General features: G+C 40.7%; 1 protein-coding gene across 1 annotated transcript; it reads left to right on the top strand.

Moving 5' to 3' along the window:
- The first annotated feature begins 703 nt into the window (after positions 1-703).
- On the top strand, positions 704-21,338 carry LOC139468253 (CUB and zona pellucida-like domain-containing protein 1). Its single transcript, XM_071250098.1, has 17 exons — positions 704-739; positions 1,199-1,232; positions 1,923-2,086; positions 3,951-4,083; positions 5,056-5,228; positions 6,554-6,707; positions 8,741-8,776; positions 8,880-9,058; positions 10,015-10,177; positions 11,139-11,177; positions 12,973-13,145; positions 15,430-15,586; positions 16,418-16,462; positions 16,893-17,086; positions 17,984-18,378; positions 20,246-20,511; positions 21,181-21,338. The coding sequence occupies exons 1-17, from the start codon at positions 704-706 to the stop codon at positions 21,336-21,338; spliced, it is 2,499 nt and encodes an 832-aa protein (XP_071106199.1).
- The last annotated feature ends 16 nt before the right edge of the window (positions 21,339-21,354 follow it).

Raw genomic sequence — 21,354 nt, 5'->3', positions numbered from 1 at the left:
GCCCGCGTCATACCAATAGACGTTAAAAGATGGTACTTGTTGTTACCCTGCCTTGAGCTCGGCATTAAGTGGCCAACTCAAGGACTGGTCGGCAGAGAGTCAATATACTGTGTCTGAGTTTGGTATCATGTTCACTTACAGCACAGTATCTCTGTGAGCTAGCACAAAAAATCGGCTTAGATCGGACTAGTACAAGCAGCCACACACACACACACGGGCATGCACGTTGGTTTATAAGTGCAATAATCTTTTACGCGACGTTAAACCGAATTCACCTCACTCTCCTTTTTTCCTCCTCGCAAGAACACTTTGGGCTCATTTTGAGAAATAAAAAGCATCCGTATCTTGTTCTCCACCGTAAAGGGTCACATTCTTGATGCGTGTTTGAGTGCGTCAATTGATCGTAAACATGACTGAATCGGGAAGGTGACACATACCAACGTGAAAGAGTAGATGAGAGTCAAGTTCAGCTTCCTATATTCATCTTACACTGCTATCTGTCACATAGCGGCCTCACATACCAGTTGATGGCGCTGACAACTAACCCCGATGAGGCACACACCTAGCGGAGCATCTGTATTCGTGCTGGATCCTTAACTTACAGCATTGCTAAGCAGTACACACATGTAAGATATCGGTACTCTTGAAACTGTGTGCTTCTATCGGACCAGGGTCATCGCCCATCACGTCCACTGTGAGGAATATGAAATATATAATTCTTATTTGTGCACTTTGTAATGTAAGTACTTGAACCATTAGTTTCAAAATAATTCGATAATATATTTGGCAATACTTCTCAAAATTAATCGTACTGATGCCATACAGTCATGACAACGGCTTCTAGATTGTCTGTTTATTTGTTGTTTAACGTCGCACACAGCATTATTCGAGCTATATGACGGCGGCCTGTTACTAATCGAGTCAGAACCAGACGATCCAGTGATTGATATTATGAGACCAATCTAGGCAGTCGGACTACAATGACACTGTATCATATAAGTGACCGATCCTGACCAACCGAACCATTAGTAGTTTTATTCGACTAGCATAGTTGCTGGGGACGTGTTATGACCCAGAATCCCCATGGGATCCTAAACGTGTTATAGCGCTCGCAAGTGAATGTCAGTTGTATGTATAAATGCATTCCTCCAGAAAGAGATGTACTATGTCGCTATTCTTCACTCTGTGTATATTGCAGTTTGCAGAGAGTGCCAGTAATACTGAAGTTAAAGGTAAACCGGTTTACTGTTTAGTTTTTGAAAATGTACTTACTCTCAAAAAATATCAGAGAGTGAGTGACTTTTTACTTATACCTGTGAATTTATTATTATAACGTTTACAGTCTCTTATCTCACACCACTACTTACTCGGATCTCAACTTAAAGGTTCATCGAGTGGTCATTCCCAGCGCTGCCTACTCCAAGAACAAGGTTTACATGTTCGCTCTATTTTGTGAACCTATCGTTCAACCATCTTCACGAGGCAAGGGAGTTAACTGATGACTTGCCTCGGGTAGATATCTTTCAACATGCAAGTATTAAATGGTAGTTAAAACCCTAGTGTGCGACCCGTGAAGATTCCGGGATAGAATAGGTCTTCAGTAACCCATGCTTGTCGTAAAAGGCGACTAACGGGATCGGGTGGTCAGGCTCGCTGACTTGGTTGATACATGTCATCGATCCCAATTGCGTGGATCGATGCTCATGATATCAATCACTGGATTGTCTGGTCCAGACTCGATTATTTACAGACCGCCGTCATACAGCTGGAATATTGCTGAGTGGGGCGTTAAACAACAAAGCAACCATCCCTAGTGTGCAGAAAGGAATTTGCCATTGTGATCTTATTACATCATGTATCGCTTTAGTAGTAACGGGATGCATTTTCTGTCAAATGCGTGTAAATGAATCATCTTTTTCTAGAATGCGGAGGGACATACTATACTACCCATGGGGTGATTTCGTTCCCCTTTTCACACAGTCCATCCCCACACAGTCTCCACTGTGTCTACACAATATCCCCGGGAGAGACTGTCTACCTCACAACTACTAATGGTGACGCTGATATCGACATGAATACTGTAAAGGTTCGTACTGATGCCAATGCATTCCCTTTTCAATGTAAGGCGAGACTTTTTATTTTAGTACGTTCACGTATTTGCCTACCCTAAGAAAAACAGGGGAAATAAATATTTTATGCCTCTGAATACAAAAGTGTTGACGAAACATTACTGTGCAGTCAACACTACAAAAAACGACGAGATGGCTGAACAGGCAATGCCTATTTTGCCTATTTGAAGAACAAAAAATGTCTTTTTATATTTATTTCCTCTCACCTAGCCATCTGGATTTTCAACAAACAACATTAATCCGTAAACTAAGAAATACAACTTTAGACCTAAGAAATATGTTATATTTCGAGGGATAAAGCACTTTCTGAAGGAAAGAATAAAATGTGAAATTCATTCTTATTATCTCAACAATAGCTTAGTTCATTTCTAACGAGGCTTCAGTGATAACCCCCCGCATGTATGTGTACCATTTATATGAAATCAAGACTGTATCCCATTATTATGTCTACTCCACGTAAATACATTTGCCTATTTAACTCAATGTGTAATTAGTTCAGGCATTCGTCTGATATAGGTGTACAATTAACCCTAAAACGTCGTCAGAAATAATCATTCGAAATTATCCTCACTAAGGTTTCCGTCTTCCCTTTATATCTGATTGTTCGCCTCAAGTTACGTCTACGCGGATACAACACGTAAGAACAAGCTTCACTTCCAATTTCCATTTTGTGGTACGGATAAAATCCGTGCAAATTAGGCACGTCATGGATTACCTGAAAGTGTGTATTCTTATGAGACGGAAAAACCAGTGCCATGGAGCATCTGTTGAAAAATACACCACTTTCTAAAGCTCACATTGCTTTGTACAAAGCTGCGTAACCATTACATCCTAAAATGCAAAGTTAAATCTGTCAAATCGACATTGGAGCATAGCGAATATAACATGCATGTTTGATACCCGTACAGTATAAATATATGATGAAATAAATCATGGGTCTCAGTTGTCGCTGTAGTTTTTTAACCTGGCCTCGCCATCCTAATTTAGTAATATTTTATTAAATCAAATTATTAAGTAATTAATTCATAAAATTATTGAATGTAATTAAATGTAATTTAAGTCCTGTGCTTTAAAACAAAGGATGTTAACAAAAATGACTCATATTTAATATTTAGAGTTTAATTCAGCAATTTGTAAGTTTTGAGTAACATCTCTTTACAAGAAAATACTTGCACAGCCTGCTCTGATGGATAGGAACATGGCGTATTTATTAAGTACCAATAAAGTATGTCAGTGTTTACGTTGTGTCAACGAGTCTGCAGCATATCGCCTACTTGAGCTGACCAGTGTGTCTTATACAGTCGAGGCTCTAACAGTACATACACTGTTGCTAAAATACGCCCTGCCTCACGTGTTATAACATTTTTTACTAAGCCAATAGAAGACATATAATCACTTAGGTTAGATCTACTGATTCAGCTACTCGACCTGTAGATATTCAAGAGCAAGTCAATAAAATGATATAGGATTTATTATTACCAGGCAATTTTAATCACTCAGTTGAATGTATACATTACTTTGGTGCCTCAAGCTGAAGATATTCAACAACAAATCAATAAAATGAAATTTATCATTGTATCAATACGAGACAGTTTAATCGCTAAGTGAGACGTATATGGTCACTTGAGCTGTAACTATTTAAGAGCATTTCAATGAAAGGACGTCTACGAGTGTATTATAACAAGACAGTTGTAATCATTAACTAGAGATGTGTATAGATATATATTTGCTCGAACTTTAGCGATTCAACAGACAGTCAATAAACACGTATGGCTTGAGGTTCAATCCGTTCAGCGTTTGATGAGTGTCTTCTCTAACCAGGTTACCGACGCTGACGGGAAGCACTACGGTGGCGCTGACTTGGTCAAGTACAACCTGCAGAGTTCTCGGTTTGACGTGGAGTTCAACATCGGAGATTCCGACGGACATACCTTCCAAATTACATGGGATAAAAGTATAAGAACACATACATGTGACAATGTTAGAAAACAATGAATAATTGCATTAACAGTGAAGGAAAGTGGACAGTATGCATTTCAACCTTTCTTATAAACACTATTTATTTATTTATTTATTTATTTATTTATTTATTTATTTATTTATTTATTTATTTATTTATTTAATAATAATAATAATCGCTTATATTTACCAATCATAATGGGAGGGCGTGGTTTGATTAACGTTGGGGCTGTTTATAATATAATTGTTTTGTGCACTTTTGCACACATTTATTTGTCTGATGATCTTCTTGTGAAGCATGTCAAAACTCATGATGAAAACAAGGCAATCCATGGTTTTCGTACACGAGCCAAGCATGTGGGACATAATTTCAATGTCAATGTTGATTTTGTTGATGGTTCTGTACTGCTGGACGGTACGGTAATTTAAATATAATGAAACTTCATTTCTTAGGCAGGGCATGCTTAGTTTTTTGGCAAACAACTGTTGTCATCACTGATTATTAGTGATACATTAATCTATTTTGCCTTTTACGCCCCAAAGAATCTGTTTCGTCAGATAATCGAGACTGATTATTCTCTACTGTTGACGTTACATATTTACCATCACTGCCCCTAGCTAATGTACACATGTGCAAAGCTTTTGGTTCAGTGGTACAGAACAACAGTCATATGCTAGTGATGGGTTTACAATACCATGTATATTTCATTGTGGTCTGTTTGGGCTTCGTGAGGTTTTGAAAGTAGTTTTCTTCTGTCATATATGCGTTTTCAGATAATATCCGTATTTTAGGGAACATTCAAATTACCCGTTTCCATGAATGAAACATACCGTAATTGGGAAGTACGTACCAGGAAACGTATGGACATTGACGTCTTCAATTCTTGCCCTCTATGCTGTGTTGTTCAGTGTGAGAATGAGGTTTTATGATTACGTCATGGTGCTTAACTGACATTGATGTCTGCAGCATTCCTCGGTTGCAACAAGACCATCAACAGCACTACTGGTATGCTGGAATCTCCCGGGTACCCATCTAACTACGAGAATGACGTAACTTGTGTGTACACCATCCACAGCAACAATGTCACACAGATTACAATCGACGACCTTGATCTACGAGAAGGAAAGGATTTGCTTCAGGTTGGTAAAGACACACTTTATTAAGATGAAAAAGACGTATCAACAAAGACAGGCAACGGAAAATCACTTTCATACGAAGGTGCACCAGTCGTGGATGTTGATTTTGTGACACGTTCTCTGATTGGACTATCGAAATGTGCGATTGTCCAATCATATTCAGCAAAGGAAAGTGGGCTTGATGTGGCAAGGGTGGAAACAAGACTTTGATAAAAAGGCTAGTGGGCGCTCTTGCATCGGGAAGAAGATAGAAAGAAACTTATCAATGCTTTAATCCTTCTGTGAATTATCTCAATTAGTTGTAATGTCTCTATATCTGTATAAAAAGGCATGTACCATAAATGTTCATTAGAAGTTCTGAGACAACTATTTCATCTTTGGGCGGTCGGGTAGTCCTGTGGTTAAAGCGTTCGGTCGTCATGCCGAAGACCCGGGTTCGATTCCCCACATGAGTACACTGTGTGGTGACCATTTCTGGTGTCCCCCGCCGTGATATTGCTAGAATATTGCTAAAAGCGTCGGCGTGAAACCACACTCACTCACTCACTTCATCTTTAATCCTTTAAACGAGATCGACTCATAATACACCATATGAAATGTTATATGCACACTATGTGACCCGCCAGGGGAAATTGGACCTTATGGCTGCTAGGATACAATTTTGTTGTGACGTCATAAAGAAAGATGTTTGACGTCAACTTACTTCCGTAAAACTCGCAATGTGTGTTGACTGTGAAAAATGTATCGTATGTTTCTCTCGTTAGTTCGTAATGCAATAAAAACATTATTTCAATCATAATAAATTAAATAAAGCGACAAAACCCTTTCCATTTTCAATAGAAATCTCTGCATTAAGCAGAGTCGATAGTACGATTCCGACTACAGTAGACTATCGTTAAAACGAACAAGCTTATAACGAACTGACGGATATAACGAACTTACTTTTTGGTCCCGACTATTTGCTGTAGTTATGCTGTGTAATGCTGAACTAAAATTAGTAGTCCCTTTGACATAACTTGAGTTTATGAGTCATTTCAGCAGACATGTCTACTTTCATATAATCAGACATTATATCTAAAAACTGCAATTATTACATAAACAACATTAAGCCTGAAAATGGAAATTTGCAGAAAATGAGTCCAAATGTTTGAATCCATGTTACTCTGTAATAAATATAAATTGAAACTTATCAAATGTATTTTTATGGTCCAAAGATACCGTAGTTTTAAAATATTATAGTGAGAAGTCAAAAAGTGATTTTTCACCCATAAGGTCCCTTATCTCATGATTGGTCGTGTATGTATTCATTCCTATCTTCACTGTCCCAGGTGACCGGTCTTGACTACAATGGGGAAGTGCAGCACGTCTTTTACACCGGTACACAGAAGAACGTGACACTAAATGGCAGGAAGTTCGTGATAACGTTCACGTCAGATAGTGATGGTAGAAGTGGTCGTGGATTTCACTTGACCTGGAAGGAAGGTAACCATAAGTGTTGAGCTTAAAGAGCCATCTGCGGTAGGGTCTACCGCACTCTAGTGGGCGGAGCTTATACGAGTGATCTGACAGGTCATTGTGACGTCATGACAATATGATAACACACGAATTTCATTGGTTAATGCGTAAACGGGTGACGCACGTAAACACCCACCCACGTGGGACGTTTGACAACAAGGACGTAAGTTTTAATTGTAATAAATATCCATCAAACGATTCCACGACTTTTCAACAAACGCGTAGGTCTTGGGTTTCATAACCTACCTGCCACGTCGTCTCCACATCCTCCGCGCACTGTGATTGATGTAGACGCCAAGCACGATCGATTCGATTTTTTATGATAAAACTACAGAAAATTTATAGAATTTTATCTAGATATGGAGCCATTTGGGGTATCCAGGGTTTGTCATTCAAGTTGATGCGAAGTTTGACGGTCAATGGTGATCTTGTTTGCGTACGGTTTTCAAAAAGCTTCTCCCGACACTCGGTTGTGTTTACATTGTCAGTCACTGTTCGAAACTGAAACACCGCCACCTTGTAGGGTATTTATAGTCAGGGTTGGGCTGTAAGTCAGTATCGCAGCAAGAACACAATGGGTCTGTATGCCATTGGGAAAGGCCGTCCAGCATTTAAATGATGGACAAGTATGAACTTTAGCTTTTAACTCCTTCGTAATGTCACTATGTGCGATCATATATAAAGAATGTAATGTCATATAAACCATTTGTCCGTTTGAACCTTAAAGCGACACTTATTGAGAGCACAAAAATATGAACGACAAACCCCTTTCTAAGATCATAATATATCGTTTACAAGACAAAATATAGTTGTTCGCTGAACAGTCTGGATGCCCTAAATTAAATATCCGGATTAACGGATCATTGTTTCGAAATTCGGGAATTATAAATACGAAGAAAAGCAACAAAACTCGTTCCATGATCATTAGAAATCTCAGCTAAAACTGAGTCCATTGAACGATTCTGACTATATCGTAAGCAAGTGTTTATGAATCACTAACGTCATCATAACGTCATTTATGAAAACAACTTGACGTCATAGTTGAACCTATAATTGAACAATATCATACCTTGCTTAATTCTATCTTGGCGCACTATTTTCGTACATGTGAACGATTCTGACTATATCGTAAGCAAGTGTTTATGAATCACGAATGTTATCATAACGTCATTTATGAAAACAACTTGACGTCATAATTGAACCTATAATTGAACAATATTATACCTTGCTTAATTCTATTTTGGTGCACTATTTTCGTACATATGAACGATTCTGACTATATCGTAAGCATGTGTTTATGAACCACTACGGCATCATAACGTCATTTATGAAAACAACTTGACGTCATAGTTGAACCCATAATTGAACAATATTATACCTTGCTTAATTCTATCTTGACGCACTATTTTCGTACTTCCTTCATACATGTATGACAAATGTCTCTGAGGGGTTGCTGTGGTATCGACCAAGCAGCATTCAAAGAGGTCAAGTCGGTTCCACCGTAAACTCGGTAAACGGAGCGTACATTCCCAACGTACATGTATCACATCTAGAAACGTTGGTTCTGAATTGTGGCGAGTTCCTGATTGAACATGCTTATAACTTTTGGGATACTTCATTATTTTCTGTTATTCTCAGGTGAGTCCAGGGGGAGAGGTGGCCCAGTCGTCTAAGGCGCCGCAATTCGCTGTGTAGAGTTGCGTCCCTTAGGCACACCGGAAACCTATGGTTATGGGTTCGAATCCCGGTTCACCCCGATTATGTTTTTAGGTTTGTCAGCACCATACCCGTGCTCGTGGGTTACACCGAAATAAAAAACGTCTGAAACCTGCATCACTTCGGGCTTTCCTCCCACATTAAGCTGACACGCCGTGATGTAACTGGAATACTGTTAAAATCGGTGTTATCCCATCTCACTCACTCACTCAGGTGAGTCCCAGTAGTAATATTAGTGTACACATGTGATAATGTTGATACACAATAAGTCTTTATTGTTTCAGCCGAGGGTATTTGGGATGACACATATGAAGATACGGGTAAGCGAGTATTACAATATTTCGATATCCTTTGGGTTTCGTCATCTGTAATCTTCTTCTCTTGACTTGTTTCTATATTATGTCTGCTACGTTGTGTTCCTAGATCCCCATGGGTGTAGCGGTGTATTCGTCGGTGCGTACGGATATCTTGAGTCCCCTAACTACCCCGACAACTACTATCCCGACTCCATCTGCAACTACATTATATATGACGATCAGGTTAAGGACATACGTCTTGAAGTCCAGGACTTTCAACTGGTGCCTCTTGAAGACTACCTGCTGGTAATGTCTTTGACCAAAAGAGAGCTCTTATTCAAATAAATACTGTAAACTGTTCCAAAAGGTCACACGTTTAAATGTGTGCTCATATTATATACCTTCTTTATTTTTTTGCTGATGTCGCCACTTTGTGTTGACTATCCGCATACCATCCTCGAGTAACCAGGGTATTAAATCTCTAGTTTACTCTCATAAGTACCCTGGACCCAGTCGCTATCATAGCTTCCACAGGACTCACATCGCAATTACTCCAGGCGTGTTAAGTATTTGTCCAATCAAATACATTCATGTGAAAGAGACATTCTGGGCGAAGTCACTGATAAGAGAGACGGGGATGTGACGTCCAGGTTTTTATCATGAGATGTACAAATACTACGACTAATATTTAGGATGTCTGTGTAAAGATCCTGTCTAGTTTCGTACAATGTATATGTCTTGAATGTTATTTTAGGGTATGTGTCTGTGTGCGTGACTGTTTGTGTGAGTGCGTGCGTGCGCGCGTGTGTATGTGTCCCTTAGCCGTAACATTATCCGCATGTCGTGTTCGAATTCCAAATTTGCTCCGATTATGAACCTTGGTTTCACCAAATTCACAAACGTCCTAGATTTGAATCCCTTTGGGTTCCCCTTTTACATTAAATTGATCCGCTGTGATATAACGGGAACACTCACTTCTACATCATTTGAAGCATATGTGTACCATTCCAAATATTCTGCTTTTATATAACGTCTTTTATAGCTATAACACGTGGCCAATCAGTAACCACTACATTATGTTACATATATATGAAACCCTTTTGGAGCTGCATGTAAGGCGCTAGAATGTTAACAGTCATTACACGTACCATCTTACCCTACCGGGTACCCAATTACTTGTAAGCTTCCACAGCAGTAATCGTCTGGAGGGTGAGGTTTCCGTATTAACCGGGGTTACTGTGGACACATCATGTACTTCACAGGTTAATGTTTCTGAGCGAGGTGAGCTGTCTGAACACATCTATGGGAATTACACTGGTGACGAGTTGCATCCCAAGTACAGCATAAACGGGGCTTACTTTGATTTAGAACTGGTGAACGATGGAAATGACACTGCTCGTGGCTTTCGACTCACCTGGGCACCGCGTAAGTTGAATACACTGTACTTTTCATTGTATAGTTAATACAGATCACAGGATGTTTAATACTGGATATATTTGAATTAAGTATACCCAGGGTACAGTCAGTTCTGTCTGTCTCTTCCTGCTTGCTTGCTTGCTTACTTGCTGGCTGGCTGGCTTGTTTGTTTGTTTCTTTGTTTCTTTGTTTCATTGTTTCTTTGTTTCTTCGCCGCACGCAGCAAATATTCCATATTGCGGCATGTTTTTAATCGAGTCTGGAGTAGATCCTCGAGTCAATGTATGTCTTTATAAAGTAACGAAAATATTCCCGTCTCTAAAACACACACACACACACACACACACACACACACACACACACACACACACACACACACACACACACACACACACACACAGACACACACACACAGACACACACTGAAAACACACACACTGAAAACACACACACTGAACACACACACATCTCAGCGGCGAAGCTTAGAGTTGAGACTTGATGATTGTTTTAAAATAAATACGAGCTAAGGTGACAACAATTCAACACGATTGTGTAGCCTATGGTTTGTTTAGCAGGTGCCAATAGGTTGAAATAAGTGACTTTCATATTTCATGCGATATCGAGCTGTGATTCGAACCGTGTGCAAAGTCTTCAATGAGGACCAAGATGGCCGGTGTCACTCCTTGTCTATATCTATAGAGAGGGGTGTGATTTTTTACTATACGAATATATTATGCTAAACACGCTATCATAGAGTTCCTGTGGGAGCAAGGGCCCTGGGCATGAAAATAATTGAGTCTGGATTAGATCCTCGAGTCAATGTCTGTCTCTAAACACACACACTAAGCAAGTGTTAACTATTAAATGCCTTTCTAAGATCTTGGTTTGGGGCCGAGGGGATAGGTTTTCGAGGAGGATTATTTCATTCATGAGGAGACTCTGGAGGTGTGTTTACCATTTTGTCTTTCAGTATCCAAACATGTCGACCCGACGAAGGAGATGGCAGTCGGTACGTTAATAAGCTACTTCGATGTATGCACAGGACTGCACAGTGGATGAGGATATGTCAGCTAAAAAGAACTGATTTCAGTATCTTTGCACACTGTGTAAATACGCGTAAACCCGATACATTTGCGTTGGTAGTACACGAAGAGGTACGTACTTATGTGAAGTAGTGTATGTGTTTTGAATGCACATTATAAACAGTGCATACTAAGTACCTGTTGAACCTACACGGAGAAAGCTAGTGAGGAGTGAGTGAGTAGGTTTTTACGGCGCTTTTAGCAATATTCCAGCAATATTACATAGGAGGACGACAGAAATGGGCTTCACACATTGTACACATACGGGGATTCGAATCCGAGTCTCAGCATGACAATCAAACGCTTTAACCACTAGGCTATCCCATCGCCAAAAGTTAGGAGATAACATACTAAAGTGAACGGCTAGGTTGCAAAGATTTACTAAGCTAAATAGAGTTTGAAACCAAACTCTACATTGAAAACTGAACGTGGCTATAATACTATAAAACGGATTCGTTCTTGTGGTTAACTATAAAACGGATTCGTTCTTGTGGTTAACTATAAAACGAATTCGTTCTTGTGGTTAACTATAAAACGAATTCGTTCTTGTGGTTAACTATAAAAGAAAATCGTTCTTGTGGTTAACTATAAAACGGATTCGTTCTTGTGGTTAACTATAACATGGATTCGTTCTTATGGTTAACTATAAAACGGATTCGCTCTTAAGGTTAACTATAAAACGGATTCGTTCTTGTGGTTAACTATAAAACGGATTCGTTCTTGAGGTCAACTAAAAAACGGATTCGTTCTTGTGGTTAACTATAAAACGGATTCGTTCTTGTGGTTAACTATAAAACGGATTCGTTCTTGTGGTTAACTAAAAAACGGATTCGTTCTTGTGGTTAACTATAAAACGGATTCGTTCTTATGGTTAACTATAAAACGGATTCGCTCTTGTGGTTAACTATAAAACGGATTCGTTCTTGTGGTTAACTATAAAACGGATTCGCTCTTGTGGTCAACTATAAAACGGATTCGTTCTTGTGGTTAACTATAAAACGGATTCGTTCTTGTGGTTAACAAATTGATTCGTGGAATATAATCCAATAAATGTCATTGCAAGTAATTAGTGTGTATGTGATTTAACGCTGCTCTAAGGAGTATTCCAGGGTAATAATCTGGACCAGACATCCAGTGATTGATATGTTAAACGACGTTCCACGACGTGGCGAACTGTGATATGCAGTCAATCAAGTCAATGAACCAGACCTACTGGTCCCGTGGTTTACATGGTACTATGGCCTGGTGGTTAAAGTGTTTGCATTTACAAGCAAAGTTCGAAGCCCTACATCACCACAATGTGTCAGGCCTATTTCTTGTCTCCTCACCCGTGATATTGCTTGAACATTGCTTAAACGTCGTAAAACCGTACTCACCCACTACAAGTTATGGTGTTGGCTACGGTGTACTCAATCTATATTTCCCTTTAGTGGCTAAAGCGTTCGCTCGTCACGCCTGAGATCCGCGTCCGATTCCTCATTGGCTACAAAGTGAAAACTATAATCTTAGCGTCTCCTAACCGTGATGCTGCTGGATTTCTAATTCGGTGAAGACACTCACTCACTCACCCACCCGGCCATTCCCCTAAACACCCACTCACACAACCCACTCACTCCCTCACTCACCCACCCATACCCCCAAACACCCACCCACCCACTCACTCACTCACTCACTCACTCACTTACTCACTCACTCACTCACTTCCATTTCTTTACGTGTCAGAGTTACCGCAGTGTCAAACTACGTACAACAGCCGGTACGGCGTCATCGAGTCCCCCAACTACCCTCAGTCTTACCCAGTCTTTGCGGACTGCTTCTACACCATCAACATCACGGAGGAGGTGGAGCTCATCCTGGATGACATGGCTATAGAGGAGGACTACGATTTCGTTGAGGTATGTGGCACACAGGCATTGCTTCAGACTACCATTTAGTATTTCAATATATAATAAATGAAACAAAATGTGAACGCTGATATTGAAAATAGCCGGTTATACCTTTCTTTTTCGCCAGAATGGTTTTCCTATAACTAAACTAAATGCAAATAATCACGGTCATGGTTGCAGGACTAGAGACTAAAATTCTCTATCACCCAAAAACAAATGTATTGCCAAATAGCTAGCTGGACGCATGTATTTTATCTAGTTTTAAGGACTATAAGTATATTAAAGACCAGCAATAGGGCAGACATGTAAAACACATTAGCATTTTCTGCCCAACCCCTCCACTTCCCTCTCCTCAACCACTTCCCAAGGCACATATACAACCCCTCGACTGGTAGTAAGTCCAATGTTTAAATTAAATGCAATGAGTTCGCATTCATTCTCGTTCGGATTCCGTGTAAGATAGTTCCCCAGCAACCTTGGGGCGGCCTAATGGCTCGGTGACTTGGTGGATTGTGTCGTCGTACCCGGCGACGGTACTCAATATATTTAACAGCGCTTCAATCAGTTGCTGCCATTCTAATGAACTTACGACCACCGTAGACAAACATGACCTTAGGTACACGCATTCCCTGTTGATGAAATGGACAAAACTTGGCTACAGCGTTGTCATCAATCCGGACACGACTTTAGGGGATCGTTCCTTTGCCACTGTTAAGAGATGGGATGTGGAGTTTAATAGGGGTAGGTGATTCAAGATCCGAAAGACCTCCAGAAGCAACCAATAAAAAAACTATTGATAAAATACATGATGATGATGATAGACTACTCACCATGACAGAGGTTTCAACATGATGAGATCCAAGACTTCTGATCAGTAAGCCCTAGATTCACCATTTCCCGTGAGAACTTAAGTCATTTTAATCACACCCAACTGGGTTTGTTGAGGGATTTGTAACTATGGATGAGTCTTGGTTTCACAACTGGAGACTACAAAACATCTCCTTCGAAGAAGTAAAGGACTGTTCCATCAGCTGGCAATCCTGCTGGTGGACTACCTCCCGAAAGGTCAGACCATTAATGGCCAATATTATGGTAATTAATCTGCTTAGGCAGCTGCATGGGAATATCAAGGCTAAACTTCGGGCAAAACTCACTAAAGGCATGTTGTTCCACCAGCACAATGCACCAGTGCACAAATTTGTTGACACCATGGCTGCAATTAATTGAACAGCCCTTGGGATCCGTATTCACCAGATTTGGCACCGACATATTGTCCCAAACTTTCTGTAAAGCTTTCAGCAACGCTAGCATGGAAGTGTTCATTGGAGATGTGCAGTATAAGAACGAATCACGTGGATATTAATTTCAAATATATTACGAGAATTACGACAAAGGTTTTCCTGCAACATGTTTCATTGGTAACCTCGAGCTCGTGGTTGTGACGTTGCAATTTCAGGGGCTACCCGCGCTATGAATAACATTCATTGCAGCCTGACATTTGTAAGCGGGCTTGGGCATCACGGTTGTCTCACAAGTTACATGTATCTGTGGAGTGATGGGCAAAGTTTCTGATGGTATAATCCTCCTCTTCTGTATATTTCTGACAGGTTTATATATTTGTGTCGTCATCTTTGTTAATTTACTAAGAACTAATAAGAAAATAATAAGCTTTGATAGGAGTTTCCAAATTAATAAATAAAAAGTAATACATATAAGCGAGCGCGCGCGTCTCTCTCTCTCTCTCTCTCTCTCTCTCTCTCTCTCTCTCTCTCTCTCTCTCTCTCTCTCGTATTCTGTATTCCTAACACATGATATTTACGAGACGGAAAACACACGTGAGGAATAATCTCTTTATTATATTATTCTGTGTGAGTCATATAGTGCCAAATGACCCGCAGCCATGTTTGTTGCCTTGTTTCGGCAACACATTGGACACTCCTATCAAAGCTTATTAGAAACGTCAGTCAATACTTTATTGAGAAAGAAGACATTGCATTGATCGCATTCATTTCAGAATGTCTCTTGGCGATGATACCTTCTGGGGATTCAGAGTCTGATAAACAGAATAGATCCCCAGTAAATCAAGCCGACTAAAATGGGAATCATTTGGTCAGGCTGTGTGACCAGCGTGTCACCGAATTTAAACGGCTGGGAACGGAGATTTTCCTATCAACCACTGGTTTACCTTGCCTAAACTCGGTTATTTGCAAGCCACCCTCATATCGCTTGAATAATAATGTAGCGTAGACAACAAATAAATATAAACGATGACACTTCTTCTATGTTCCACCAGATAAGGAGATACAACGGTAACGAATACATCACCATACAGAGCCTCACAGGGCGTCACCGCCTGCGAGATGACCTGAGCTGGCGGGGAACAGGTCTTCAGGTCTACTTTAGATCCGATGAAACTAACGGAGACAGGGGTTTCAGATTCACGTGGAGAGGTGATCACATATAAATAATATATTAACGTAATAGTAAATTAACGCCGCCTTGAACAGTATTTCAGTTATATATTACTGCTCGTCAGCTTGGTCAGCTTGATTTGGGGGAGCATTAGTGATACTGGTATTAGACTTTTACCACGTTGGTGAACGAATAATGGACGCAACTCAATACAGAGATTTCAGGGACACAACTCTTTACAGCGAATTTCGGAACCTTGCACCGCTTGTATAGTCCTGTACCTCGGTGTTGGGAGCTGGAGGTGAGATTAGGTGAAATGGGGTTTAACGTCGCGTCCAAGTTTTTTGCATTTTTGCTACGTACATGCACATGTGTGTGTGTGTGTGTGGCTGCTTGTACTAGTCTTGACTAATGCCGATTTATAGTGCCGCAGTTTAACACGAATACCCCACTCAGACATAGTATACTGACTCTGAGCCGACCAGTCCTTGTTTTAGCCCTTTAATGCCGAGCGCCAGACAGGGTAACGACAAGACATCTTTTAACGTCTTTTTTTGGTATAACGCGCTCCGGGATCAACCCCGGACCTTCCGCTCTCCGGGCGGTCGTTCAACCACTAGACAACGGAGGCGGTCCAGGAGTTGGAGGATGTTAAAACATAGACTGGATTAAGGACAGAGATGGCGGGAAGTGTTATAGCACATATAGCTATTTTATTGCGTATATGCATATCGACAGTGGTACCATTTAATGTATGTGTGGAACAGAACATTTGTAAGAGACGAAAATGATATACGAGAGGTCGTTACACGGCATAAACCAACATCAGTTCACTCAGTCTGAACTGTGTCCAATCCTTCTCTCTTTAGCAAAAGCTCCAGGAGGGGAACGGGTCTACAACCACGAAGAAGGTGGTGAGTAGCAAGCGCGTTATTATCCTATATTAAACATAAATATGATTTGTAAACACGTGCCAATTTTGATTAGTTAGAATTGATCCCAAGCAATCTCCCTTGTCTGCCATAATGGATCGGGTGGTCATATTCGCCGATTTGGTTTATTTGGTAGCCGACGACATGGGACGTTGCTCATGATATCAATCACTTGTTTGTCTGATCCAGAATCTATTATTATTTCTGGAAAATTGACGACTGTGGCGTTTTAACCCCCCTGGAGTTATTTTCTTGTTACGCACTCTTTCATGCGTTCTTAAAAGTGAACATTGTGCGGGAATTGCTGTCGCGAGGCACAAGGTGTACCTCTTACATTTCATATTTCAGGGTGAAAAAGCAATTGCAGATATAATATTGGTTTGAAACCACTCACAAGTGCCTCTCATTCCAGCTGTCCGAGACATCCTTGTCGAGTGCACCAATAAAGGACTCTGGGTGTCAGTTCCCATCAACAGTAGCACTGAGCTTTTTCCGAACATATCAATGTCTGACCTGACCCTCGATGACCCTAGCTGTACTAGTAAGGTGTATTCTGACGGCTGCACACTGTCATCCCCGCTACTTGGATGTGGCATGACCCGAGAGGTAAGAATTACTTTTGTAGTCACCCAAAAACCCTGATCGTGTGTCTTGTTCAATGTAAGGATATGCACAATATCAGCTTGGTACTTGACATGATGTCCTATCGAACACAACCATACAGTGAATGAGTGAGGGGGTTGGGAGAGTAAGAGGACTAGTGTCGGGAGAGTAAGAGGACTAGTGTCGGGAGAGTAAGATGACTAGTGTCGGGAGAGTAAGGGGACTAGTGTCAGGAGAGTAAGAGGACTAGTGTCATAAGGATACTCATTAGTAAGATGACTCGTGTCAGAAGGACAGTAAGGACATTGGTGTCAGGAGGATAGTAAGATGACTAATGTCAGAAGGACAGTAAGGACATTAGTTGCAGAAGGATAGTAAGATGACTAGTGACAGAAGGATAGTAGGGACATTAGTGTAAGAAGGACATTTACATTAAAGTCAGAAGGATATTTAAATTAGTAAGAAGGTTAGTGTCAGAATGATGGTAAGTAGGTTAGAGTCAGGAGGATAGTAAGTAGGTTAGTGTCAGAAGGATAGGAAGGAGGTTAGTGTCAGAAGCACAGTAAGGGGATTAGTGCCAGAGGATAGTAAGAGGACTAGTTAGTGTCAGAAGTAAGGGAATTAGTGTCGGGATAGTAAGATTACTAATATAAGGATAGTAAATGGACTAGTGTCAGAAGGGATAGTTAGAGGAGTAGTGTCAGAAGGAAGGAAACTTAGTTTAAATGGATTAGTGTCAGAAGGATACTTAGTAAGTACTCGTTTGTCATAAGGAAAGTAAGAGGACTAGAGCTATTAATATACTTATAATAAGACTGTGTAAGGATAGTAAGATTACTTGTGTCAGAAGGATAACACATTTGACGTGTTACCCATATAATGATACGTTTGTTCTCCCAGGAGACTGACGACTACATCATATACAAGAACACCATCCGCATCCCTCATGAGGGAGAGGATGTCATCACCCGACATGACACCCTGGACATCCCCGTGGAGTGTCACATGAGCAGAGAAGCTTCAGCGGTTGGCTACTACTGGCCCAAGCACAGAAACACCATGATGGCTCTGGGGTTCGGCAACTTCACCCTCTACATGGACCTCTACCGCGACTACAACCACAGCGACAGGATCTCCACCTACCCCTCGCCAGTTGAGCTGGACGAGGAACTCTTCGTTGACGTGAAAATGGACGCAAAGGATGCAAACCTGAAAATAGCCCCCCGAACATGTCTGGCTAAACCGTCGCTTAGCACTGATGACTTTTCGGACGCCTACTACCTCATCAGGAATGGGTATGTCTGCCTTGTTTCGGGCAGTGTCTGTGGATGACATTAGTTGTTATGAAAGTGGTATTGATATTTTTGTCATATTTCTGTTGTTTATTTCAATCCAAGGTTCAAATGTTATGACGGAGATGAATACGGTAAACATTTTTATACTTTGTACTTTGGTACATGTTAAAACTTATATTTTATGGGGAGGGGGTGTTTAGAGAACAAATAATTTTTTCATTTCAATTATTTTCTTAACACAAAAGTTTGACGTTTGGGTTTTTCCCAACTATTTTCACCACTGCCGACAGAATATTCATTTTGGGGATATTTCTGAACCAACTATTCATTTATAAAATATTCGTCATTATTAGCACGTATATTATTCCCCGGTGTGGTGTGGAAAAAGAGCCTCTTAATATTGACGACCTTCACCTTGTTCATATTTTTATTAGTATTTACTGTCTACCTGTTTAATAATCTTAAGTGAGTGAGTGAATAGTGTTTCAACGGCGCTTTTGACAATATTGAACCTAAAATAACACACTAAAATAATGTACTCAGGGAATCGAACTTGAGTGGCAACCCAATTGTTTGATTGTTTGATTGTTTGATTGCAACCCATGCTTGCTGTAAAAGGCAACTTTGCTTTTCGTAAGAGGTGTTTGGTCCAGACTCGATTATTTACAGAACGCCGTCATATAGCTGGAATATTGCTGAGTGCGGCGTCAAACAACAAACAAAGAAACAAACTAAAACATTACAAACCATTCAGAGTCCTTCTTTAACCCATTTCGGAAATAAGGGCTACATTATTTTCAAACTCGGATCCCTTGGGAGTATTCAACGCAGGCTGCCTGTTAGGTCTAGGAGGGTGAAGGTCACAACGGCTATCAATGGGTGAACAGAGGCACATTTCAAACAAATGCTGCAAAATGTGCTTTGGTCAGGTAGCACTAGTTGTCAGTTCGGGCGTTCCTTATACATTAAACTGAGATGCCGTGATATAACTGAGGTACTATTCAAGGCGGCGTTGAGCGCACAGATGTAATGTGTTAACCAATGTTTGGTTCTCATGGCGTGTTATTGCTGAAAACTTGCCGAATGCAGCGAAACACTGCATTCACTCTCACTCTCACTCTCACTCTCACTCTCACTCTCCACTTGGGGCGGTCGGGTAGCCTAGTGATTAAAGCGTTCGCTCGTCACGCCGAAGACCCGGGTTCAATTCCCAACATTGGCACAATGTGTGAAGCCCATTTCTGCCTTCTTCCCGAGGCAAGAGAGTCAACTGACTGTTAAAGTCCAGTCTAGGCTTGAAAATCATGGATAGATCACAGCGCCACCAGTGACTTTTACGAGTTGTGTCCCTTCTATGTCCCTCCTATTGACAAATCAGACTCCACCTCTCATATCACTTGTATTTGCTTCAAACAAAATGGCGGCGACCAGTCAACACGATCTGAGCGATAATAAGGATCTTTATTCTAAAACAAACGGGCATTACCTCGTGAAGTGCATCCAAACACTTTAGCACCTTGAATAAAAACATGAAAAGATTTGGAAAATATCTGGAGACTCCCAGTTGACGGTACACATGCTCTGCAAATCCTGCAATCGACCAAAATCTGAACGGTAGTTGCCATTTTGTTTATAAACCGGATTTCGATTTCTTTACGTGATTTTGATTGGACTATGCATAGACCCGTTCATCCAGCCAAAATATAGACTCGATTATTCCAACCTCGTTTGGCAAGGGTGGAAACTGGACTTTTATAATCAGTTAACTCCCTTGCTTCAGGAAGATTAATTCTGCTATCCACCATAAAATTGCTGGAATTTTGCTAAAACCGGCGTAAATCCAAACTCACTCACTCCCTCTCCACAGGTGTCCCACTGACCAGACAGTACAGATGGGGAACTCAACTCCGACACACATCGACTTCCGTTTCCGGACGTTTGAGTTCTTGCGCAAGAAGGAAGACGTGTACATATTTTGCTATATTACTGTATGCAACGGATCTGATGTCAGCCGAAGATGTAACAGTGATTGTGATAACCTCTACCGGAAGCGCCGTGACGTCACAGAGGGAAGTGACCATGACCTTTACATCGTCCAGGGACCACTCAGGTTCAGTAGCAAGAGGAACTCCGGTGAGTGAGGTTTTAACATATACGTGTTTGAGTAGGATCCCTTTCAAATTGGCCCCTGGGGACTAAAGAGGATCAGTTGGACAAGCTCGAAGACTTGACGTGGCGTGGATGGCTTCTTATCCTTTCATGATCTGTCACTTGTTTGTGACCAGATCGATTATTAACAGACGTGTGAGATATTGCTGGAATATTTCTAACCGTTGCGTTAAACAACATTCACTGATTTATTCACTTTTAAGTTGTAAAATTATCAATATCATATATTTATCTGATCAAATTAATTCTCACTTATAGATCGTCATTTTCAAAACGTGACTGATGTGTTTTGAAAAAAGTATATATCTTAACACTAAAATTCCCATTCTTACAATACGGGGCGATGTGATAGCCTAGTGGTTGAAGCGTTGGCTTGTCTTGCCGAAGACCCGTGTTCGAATCCCCACATTGGTACAATGTGTGAAGTCCATTTCTGGTGTCCCCCGCCGTGATATTGCTGGAATAGTCTTAAAGCGGCGTAAAACAATACTCGCTCACTCACTCATTCACTCACAATTGCAACAATATTTAATATTCACTTTAATAACATATACATTAATTATTTCTTTTGGGGAAAGCATTTATACATGTACATGGATATCTGCTTTTCAAAGCATGCGATTATTCTTGCAGATTTGTCCGACAGGTCTGGCAACACGACAGGTACGCTTGTCGCAGTAGCTACCATTATGGCAGTGTCGGCCATGTTGATGGTACTGGCTGCTGTTGCTATGGTGATCGTGAGAAGGAAAATGGCTCGGAAACAGTCGAACGATTCACCAAGCTTGTAGATAATACAAACTGGAA

The sequence above is a fragment of the Haliotis cracherodii genome, unplaced genomic scaffold (genome assembly GCF_022045235.1).
Source record: "Haliotis cracherodii isolate W230 unplaced genomic scaffold, xgHalCrac1.p SCAF_2, whole genome shotgun sequence".
In the NCBI taxonomy this organism is placed as follows: domain Eukaryota; kingdom Metazoa; phylum Mollusca; class Gastropoda; order Lepetellida; family Haliotidae; genus Haliotis; species Haliotis cracherodii.
This window is presented reverse-complemented; position numbering and strand designations above follow the sequence as displayed.

Excerpts from the sequence above, each read along its gene's own strand:
- LOC139468253 (XM_071250098.1), top strand. The coding sequence starts at position 704 with ATGAAATATATAATTCTTATTTGTGCACTTTGTAAT. Across the intron at positions 4,084-5,055 it reads CCAAATTACATGGGATAAAA|CATTCCTCGGTTGCAACAAG; the intron begins GTATAAGAACAC and ends TGATGTCTGCAG. Across the intron at positions 8,777-8,879 it reads TGACACATATGAAGATACGG|ATCCCCATGGGTGTAGCGGT; the intron begins GTAAGCGAGTAT and ends TTGTGTTCCTAG.